Source organism: Garra rufa, chromosome 23 (genome assembly GCF_049309525.1).
Source record: "Garra rufa chromosome 23, GarRuf1.0, whole genome shotgun sequence".
Taxonomy (NCBI): domain Eukaryota; kingdom Metazoa; phylum Chordata; class Actinopteri; order Cypriniformes; family Cyprinidae; genus Garra; species Garra rufa.
The window spans coordinates 15,644,270-15,653,536 of record NC_133383.1 but is presented as its reverse complement, the minus strand read 5'-3'; the positions used below and the strand labels follow the sequence as shown (position 1 = coordinate 15,653,536).

Below are 9,267 nucleotides of genomic sequence, written 5' to 3'. Positions count from 1 at the left end.
CAAGAAGCGCTTTCCATGAATTCTGCATGAGTGCTTATGGGTACATCACTTTACACCAGGGAAGGAAGTAGAGATGGGCTCCCCCAATTTGCATTTCTCATCAGGGTTAGAAGTGCTTTAACATGAGGCGAATCTCTGATGTTGCTTTTGGTTTATAATAAAATGCATGAAACAGCAGTGAAGATATTGAAAACTAAAACATCATTACATCCACATTAGCCAATGCCACCAGAGACGCACTGCTGACGAGAAATAACGCTGCAGGATGGAAATTATAATAATGGATCAAGAAGAGCTGCTGACAGTGTACCCTTTCCTCTGTCTGATCCTGAAGGTCATCGCAGCCCTCAGACCCGTTTTGATATGCAACATCAGTTTTTATGTGCCGTTTAGGCAGTGTGACAGCATACATGTGATCGATGTCCAGGCTGCCTTTTAAAACTAAGCAGTTTGCATAAATGTCTCTTAGATTAAAGCATTTTCTTTTGTCAGGTGGATAGGACATTCACTTCAAAATAAAAACCTTTAAAACACTTTTATAAAGATTGTTTATACATAAAACCAATAAACCAGAGTGATTTTTGATGAAAATTGAGAGCTGACCTTCTATAGACAACAAGGGTCCTACCACAGCCCAGAAAGGCTTTTTGTCTGCAAAAAAACAAAAAATAACGACTTTATTCAACAATTCTTCAAGATGACCACGACACATGCACTTACTTTTCTCTGCTCGTAAACAAGGTGCTTGATATGTTAAATAAAGTAGTTTTAGGGGTTTTTTTGCGCACAAAAAGTTCTCTCTTCATAAAACTAGAGACATTCTAAAATGCTTAACATGGCTTAATGTGTTAAGTTTTTAAAAGAACAAACTCAGTAAACAGATTATTAATAAGTCATACTGTATAAAGACAAGCAGATGAACCCAGAACACAAACTCAACACATTTCATTACGTGTTAAGCATTTTCCTCCCACAGAAACCCGCTTAATGCTTAACATGCATTAAGACAAAGTATTGAAAAGAGCAAACACAGTAAACACGTTATTAATAAATCATACCTTTAAAAAAGAATGTGGTTTTGACTCCAGATCTTTTCTTCTTAAATAACTTTTTTTTAATGGGCTCTGTCTCCGCAACAGAGAAACATACTTTTAGCTGCTCTTACTGCTGCAAAGAAAATGTTAGTCGTTGGATTCCTCCTCATTTGATGACCAGATGTGTATTGGGCTTATTTTTGCTCTACATTGTTTCTATGGAACAGAACAGAACAGAACAACTCGCATTAATGGATAAAGGACAATAACTTTGAAGACCTGGAGTGCTTGATATTGTTAAATTATTTGTTTCTTCTTTTTGATGTACATTTTATTTTGTATTTATGTATATTTTTTTATTTAAGTGTACACTTTGTACCTTTCTCCACTGCAATGTCTTGTATTTCCTCAGCACAAGTATAAGTCTACCTGGTGGTGTTTAATTACGCGTTCAGTGTTTCACCAATAGAAAACCATTATAAGGAAAATGTGCTGCATTCGTTCTCTGCTTGACTGTACATAGTATTATTTATTATTAATGTGTTTTTTGAGTTTGGTCTTTTAAAAACACTCTCTTAATGCATTAAGTCATGTTAAGCGTTTTAGAATGTCCTTAAATTAAGGTAAATCACTAATGTCACATGGACTATTTTGTCAGTGTTCTTGATACATTTCTGGGCCTTAAAGGGATAGTTCACCACAAAATGAAAATTTGATGTTTACCCCCAGGGCATTCAAGATGTAGGTGACTTTGTTTCTTCAGTAGAACACAAACAAAGATTTTTAACTCAAACCGTTGCAGTCTGTCAGTCATATAATGGGAGTCAATGGGACCCATGGCTTTGAGAGTCAAAAAAACATACACAGACAAAACCAAACTAAACCCTGCGGCTCGTGACGATACATTGAGGTCTTAACACACGAAACAATCAGTCTGTGCAAGAAACTAAACAGTATTTATATTATTTTTTTTACCTCTGATTCACTGCAATGCGCAACTGTCCTGAGCACATTCACAACAGCTGGCGCGTGCTGCTTCAACGTACTCTGGCATAGTAGATGCATGCGCAGAAGCGATCTGTTCCGTGTATACGTCACTCATTGTTTACACAGAGATATTGTGGGTACGATGGCTACTCAAAATGGTAATTACTTGTGCTTATCCTGCTTGTTGCAACCGATTAAAAACTAAATGATTATGTTTGCTTGTGCTAGTGTTGACTTTCCAACGACTCCCAACTTTTGAGCCTGATCGACTGAAGTTATGGTTGCTTGCTCTTCGTCATGCATCAGCTGTTGTGATTATGCTCAGGTTGAAGCATTAGGGTGGATCAGAGGTAAATAATTATATAAATACTGTTCAGTTTCTTGCACAGACTGATTGATTCTTGTGTTAAGACCTCAGTGTATCGTCAGGAGCCACAAGGTTTAATTTGGTTTTGCCTGTGTGTTTTTTGACTCTCAAAACCGTGGATCCCATTGACTGCCATTATATGACTGACAGACTGCAACGGTTTGAGTTAAAAATCTTTGTTTGTGTTCTACTAAAGAAACAAAGTCACCTACATCTTGGATGCCTTTGGGGTAAGCAGATAAACATAAAATTTTCAATTTTGGGTCAACTCTCCCTTTAAATGAAATGAAACGAAAGTCGTTACGTATTGTCAAGTAGTGACCCATACTCGAAATTGGCCCTCTGCATTTAACCCATCCAAGTGCAGTGAGAAGTGAACAAACACACACACACACACACACACACACACACACACACACACACACACACACACACACACACACACACACACACACACACACACACACACACACTGTGAACACACACCGGAGCAGTGTGCAGCCATTGCTCCAGCGCCCGGGGAGCAACTGGGGGTTCAGTGCCTTGCTCAAGGGCACTTCAGTCATGGTATTGAAGGTGGAAAGAGCGCTGTTCATTCACAATCCCCACCTTCAATTCCTGCTGGTGTGGGAATCGAACCAGCAACCTTTGGGTTACAAGCCCATTAAAAGTAGTAGTTGCGTTGCTCTCTATGAAGGGTTTCTGACCCTCCATAGAGAGCAACACAACTACTACTTTTAATGGGCTTGTAACCCAAAGGTTGCCGGTTCGATTCCCAAAAAAATATATATATATTTTTTTTTTTACCTATCCGTTTAATATCGCGAATCGTTTGGAATAGTTAGTTTCAAAGAATCAGCTGAAATGGAGCATATTCAATCCGATTGGTGAGCGAATCTTTTGCTCCAGTTTTGTGCAGGCTTCAAGTGATTGAAATATCTGACTCGAAAGAAGATTCTAGCTATTTAGCATGTGGCGCAAAAATTACTTAATTACACATTTTATGTAAATTTAGTCGATTTAAAAATGTAGTGTCTGTATTTATCGTTCATTTCTGAAAGTACTCAATTGTAAAGCAAGATTTTATGTTCTTCAACATGCCCGCTAGATATAAACCGTTTAGTTTCTATATATATTTCCGTTTCTCCCATGGGGAATAGAAATGACAATAAATTACTTTGACTTTGACGAGGGACTTTGAGAGAGCTCGCAGCAGCCAGGCGGAGTCTTGCGTCGTCTTGGGAAACGCAGCATATTGTCAGACCAGCCCCTGGGCGGAGGATCTAGAGATTGGTGCCTCTGTTTGCGCTTTCCTACTCCGATTTAACACTCGGTTTAGTCCTGGGCAGAAACGTACGTGCGCTCGGGCAGTAAGTGGACCCTAGACGGCGGAGTTAAAGACTTAAGAGGAACGGACAGAAGCAAACAGACAGTATACGCTGCATTTTGTTGTCATATATGCTCTTTAGTTTTTGAAACCAAGTGGAATCGGGCACAGTGAACGACACAGACATGTAAGATCTCTATCGCATGCTTGAATCAGTTTCTGATTCACTTTTGGACTTTCCACATGACAGTGCGCCATAAGTGTTTTGCTTTTTGTTTACATTCCATATGGTTATTGATAGATGACTGACAGTGTGTCCGGTAACTTTTCTTTGAAAGATTTTAGGTAAAAAATGTTTATGAATGCATGAGGTATGTAATATATGCATTACCATTTTTATCTTCATCCACCACCGTTTTTTATTAAGTCTTGTCACACAGCACAGAAGCATTTAAACTGAACTTGTCATTTAAATAGTCCCGTGGTAAGACATATGACAAATATTCTGTGTATATTTACTGTCATCATAAGATATAAAATATTTATATCCAGCAACTAATGTATTTATAAATATTAATAGGTGTAAAACCCAACACATGCTTCATTCTATATCCCTTAATCCAAGGTTTCCACATTCATTGAATTATTTTGTTGGCTGGATATTAGTATTGTATTTTTATATTATTTGACATTTTGTACACAAATGCATGTAATAGTTTAGGTCTGTTTATTTCAAGGTGGTATATGATGTAGAAAACTAGCCAAATGTGGAAATCTTTATCAAATGATTTTTTTAAATTAGTAATTAAAGTAGTAATCATGCATGACTGGAAAAGTAACGGAAATCTGTTGTTGATCAATATGTGGGAACTAACTGACAAAGAGGCGACATGTTACTATGCATTTTATGTAAACTGTAATTTAAATTTTTGCTTTTTTAGTATGTTTGAAATTGACATACAGCCCATTTCAGAATCTACTGTCAATCTATTATAAATTTGTAACATTTTTTTATTTTTGCACAATGTACACATGGAATACATTTTTCATGGTAAAGATTTCTCAATGTTCACCCTTGTTTCTTTAGATAGAAAATAACATGAGAAAGTGAACACCTTTCAGTTTATGCCATTTGAACAGCTTGTCACTGCAGATTTATGGCTGGAAACAGATGTCCCAACGTTTTACTCATGCTTCCACACTTTTTACTATTTCCTCAGGTGTAACTGTGCAGAAAGATGCCGGGAGGATCTAAGCCGGTGGGCTTAGGAGCTCTGCATGCGCGCTCAACCTGAAATCAGTGTCTTTTGCATATATATGAAAGTTTGAGCTGAGCACGATGGCATCCAGTCTTACATGTACAGGTGTGGTATGGGCCCTGTTGTCCTTCCTATGTGCAGCCACATCCTGCATAGGCTTCTTCATGCCATACTGGCTGCTTGGGTCCCAGATGGGTAAGCCGGTGTCGTTTGGAACCTTTCGCCGTTGTTCCTATCCGGTAAGGGATGAGGCCCGTGGTGGGACGGTTATGTTGGAGCAGTGTGGGCGCTATGCCTCCTTTCAGGGCATCCCGAGTCTGGAGTGGAGGATCTGCACGGTGGTGACGGGCACAGGTTGTGGATTGCTGCTCCTGGTGGCTCTCACGGCAATCATGGGATGCTGTGTTACGGATCTAATCTCTCGCACCATTGGACGAGTGGCAGGAGGGATACAGTTTGTGGGAGGTGAGTCCAATTACAAAGAGCTTGAGTGGAGATTTAGTGGATGGGTAAATGGTGAAATGGTTGGATGAATGGATGGATGAATTGAGAGATGAAAAGTTTGATGGATAGATACATCTTCTCACACTGAGGACAACTGAGGGACTCATATGCAACTATTACAGAACGTTCAAACATACACTGATGCGTCAGAAGGAAAAACAATGCACTGAGAGCTGGGGGTGAAAACTTTTGAACAGAATGAGGATTGATACTGGCCATGCTGAGATTTTGAGTTTATCATCCTAAAACAAAATAAAAATATAGCCTAATATCAGCTTTATATTGGCCACTTGACTTTCTACAGAAGTTAGTTGGTATCGGCATTGATCAGCTACTCATTTTCAGTGCATTTATTGGTTGGATTTATTGATGGATTGTCATAAAGAAGGATGAATGTACTTGTTAAATGCATAGTGAAATGAAGTACTGCAACCTCACAAACACACTTACGTTTACGTCTTTCCCAGATGCAAGTACTTAGCAGCTCCTAAGCGGGAACACATGACGACAACCGCATCCTCTTAGTGAAACCTGGTGTGCTTGTTTTGACATTCTGTTGCTATGATTCATGTCAACCTGTGAGGAGAGGAGCCTGTTGATTTGGGCCAAGAGACCAAACTCACGCCCTGGTGAAAATCACTTTGAGTTTGTTTGCTAACTAAACAAATAGTGAAAAGCAAACAAGAGTTTCCTTTCATGTCTTTAGTACTGGTCGGATGGGAATGGTTTTCCAAACGACGATTGACTTACACAGAACGTCTACAATTTCAGGTGAGATTATGGAAAAATTGGTAAAATGACAAAGTAAAAGAAATTTTATTAAAAGAATAGTTCACCTCAAAATGAAAACTCTGCCATTATTTACTCACCCTCATGTCACTCTGACATTCTTTCTTCTCTGAAGCACAAAAGAAGATATTTTAAATAGTCTTTGTGTTCTTTTTTGGTCCTTTTTTGGGTTGGAACGACATGAGTGTGAGTAAAAATGACAGAATCATATCTGTGGCCTTTCTGATTAGTTTTGTGATTGTACTTTCTGTGTTGCTTTACATTCATTTTATATCAGATGCAATACCATAAGTATTTGAAGCACCAACTGTTATTTACCCAGATGGCGAGCTGAAGTCAGCCGAAAGGTCTGAATCCATCATGAAGGCACACCAGGCAGTGAAACGAGAAATTTAAGCTTTAGTTACGGCATTCACCAAAGGTCAAAGTAAATGAGGAGAAGCGTTGTGAAAAATAATATACCGTAATCACACACATTCCTCGCCGGACAGCTTTCGATTTCTCTCAGGACCCTAGAGTTAGCCTGAAAAATGTAAATTGCTCTGTAATTTATACAGAGGAATGAGGGAAGAAACAGGCTTGTTCAAACGTCTGCACAGCACAAATTTACCTGACCTCCTCAGGGAAAAATAGTTTTGGCCAAATAAGCTTTTAATGGTCAAGAAAGAGGACGTGCGTTGCAAATCCAGGCTTGCTCTCTCTCACACACACAGACACAGGTTAAAAAAAAGAGAGCAGGAGGTAACGGAATAAATTAGCTCTTGTTACTGTCCTTTTACAGGATCTTTAAATTTGCGAGGCACTAACAGAGCTGCTTATGAAGCGGTTGGCCTCGTAATGAGGGGAGGAGGGCCCCTCACGGGCCCTTATGACTTACATCACCCTCTCTTCTTTTGTCCTGCCTCAGAGCAGTGACTTTGCTCCATTTCAGAGAGATGGGAAATAATGGAGGTTGATTATACATGACCTCTCTATGAAGGACCGTAGGCAACACTTTCATATCTCTTTCATATTCCCTTCTCCTTTGTGCTCTTTTTACTTTTGCACACACACTTTGATACGCACACCTGCCTGCTTTGTGATGTTTTATTCAAGGCCAACTAAATATTTCCTGTTTGCCGTTTTTCCTTGTCCTAGAAGGCTGTGATTTTGCTTTGTTTTTATCACTTGATACAGTAAAGACGATCGAGACTCGCTTACGGACTTACATATTCTGGGACAGATGCCAGATGCCACCTTGGTGTATCACTTCTTCAGTTTGCCCTTTTCAGGTGGGAATATTATTTGTTAATAGGTCAGGCTTGGGGAGTATATTGTTGTCTGTGCGTTCTCAATGAATCCTATTGGATTTCCTCTCACACCCACGTCTTGCTTCACAGCTCCCGTTGCATGTTTGCATACGTCACGCACACTCTCCTGAAAGACATTCGGCTCAGTCGTGTGTTTCATACACTGAATTTACCGTAGGATTTATGGGGATCCGTCTGGCTACTGTCAGAATCCAGGCCAATGAGAACCCAAGACCTTGAAATGAGTCTTTTTCGCTTGAGAGATCTGCCGATATGACTCAGAGGGATCTGGGTGTTTTCTCAATTACTCTTTAATGTCTTCTTATCACATTAGTGAAATACTGAGGACATCCTTTCAGAACAACCTCAGCTCCTGGGAGATATTTCTCACTTTGCTGTAATGACATTGCCTGATGAGTTTGTTACAGTTTGCGAATGCAAAAATCAACTGTTTGGATTTCTCCCAAGCTTTCCCTCCCTCATGTAATGCCTTATGCCCCTGATCAAAAGCCTATCTTCTGATGCTCTTTCTTATCTTACTTCTTTTTACTTTTGAGTATTCGCTGCCCTGTATGCATTTCGCAGTAGAAGATGAAAAAGAATGCATTCATTGAACCATAACTATGCCCACTAGAGTCAGTATCACTTTTTTTTTTGCATTTTCTGCAGTGGTTGAAGGCGAGAATCTGCAGTTATTCTTTGGAAAGGATTCAGACAGTAAAATATGCTAAAAAGATATAAGATATTATACTTTGACACTATTAATAACTCATAGCGTCATCAAATTTACCAAAATATTCTGAAATTAACATAGAAATGACGTAAGATTAAATTTCTATGGCTTTTTAGGAACTTTATGTGGAATTCTGCATGTGCTGATCTCAAACAGGCACACTTTGCATTAGGAAAGTGCAAAACAATATATTTTCAAAACTAACTAGTCAATGGTTTGTCAACTTTTAGTCGACTAACCTGTTTTAGCTAGAAGTTAGAAGGATTAGACTGGATTTGGGCTCGTCTGACAATAAAACATGTTTCTTAACGGATTAGTTTACTTCTGAATTAAAATTCCCTGATAATTTACTCACCCTCATGTCATCCCAGATGTTCATGTCTTTCTGTCCTCAGTTGAAAAGAAATGAAGGTTTTGAAAAAAACATACCAGGATTTTTCTCTATATAGTGGACTTCAATGGGGATGAATGGGTTCAAGGGTTCAAATTGCATCTTCAAAGGGCACGATCCCAGCCGAGGAATAAGGGATTAGCGAAACGAATTGTCATTTTCTAAAAATAAAAAAAATACAAATTTATATACTTTTTAACCACAAATACGACTTTGCGCATTACATAATCACGTTGAAAAGGTCATGTGCGGTTAGTTCTTTGTCTGTGTAATTTGGTTCAAAAAGATAGGATATTGTGAAAATCTCCATCTCATTTCTCCTCCATCTTTGAACATCACTGTTTTACCCTTTTTTTTAGTAAAGAACATTTGGCTTTGGACGTTTCGCTTTGTAAACACTTGGTTGGTACTTCCGCCTATGTCAAGCGTGACCTTTCCCAACGTAATTACCTAATGTTGACGCGAAGCTAGTGCAAGACAAGCATTTGTGGTTAAAAAGTCTAGAATTTTTTATTTGTTTAAGAAAATAACCAATCGTTTCACTTGAAAAGAACCTTATTCCTCGGCTTGGATTGTGTAGAGCCCTT

At 38.9% G+C, this 9,267-nt stretch overlaps 1 protein-coding gene across 1 annotated transcript in view; it reads left to right on the top strand.

The window, feature by feature from the left end:
- The first annotated feature begins 3,707 nt into the window (after window positions 1-3,707).
- lhfpl6 (LHFPL tetraspan subfamily member 6) overlaps window positions 3,708-9,267 on the top strand; it is a 39,200-nt gene continuing 33,640 nt past the window's right edge. Inside the window, exons 1-2 of the mRNA XM_073829916.1 lie at window positions 3,708-3,902; window positions 4,936-5,439. Of these exons, the coding sequence (XP_073686017.1) occupies window positions 5,055-5,439 (385 nt within the window). The 5' untranslated portion in view covers window positions 3,708-3,902; window positions 4,936-5,054. The remainder of the gene's footprint in view (window positions 3,903-4,935; window positions 5,440-9,267) is intronic.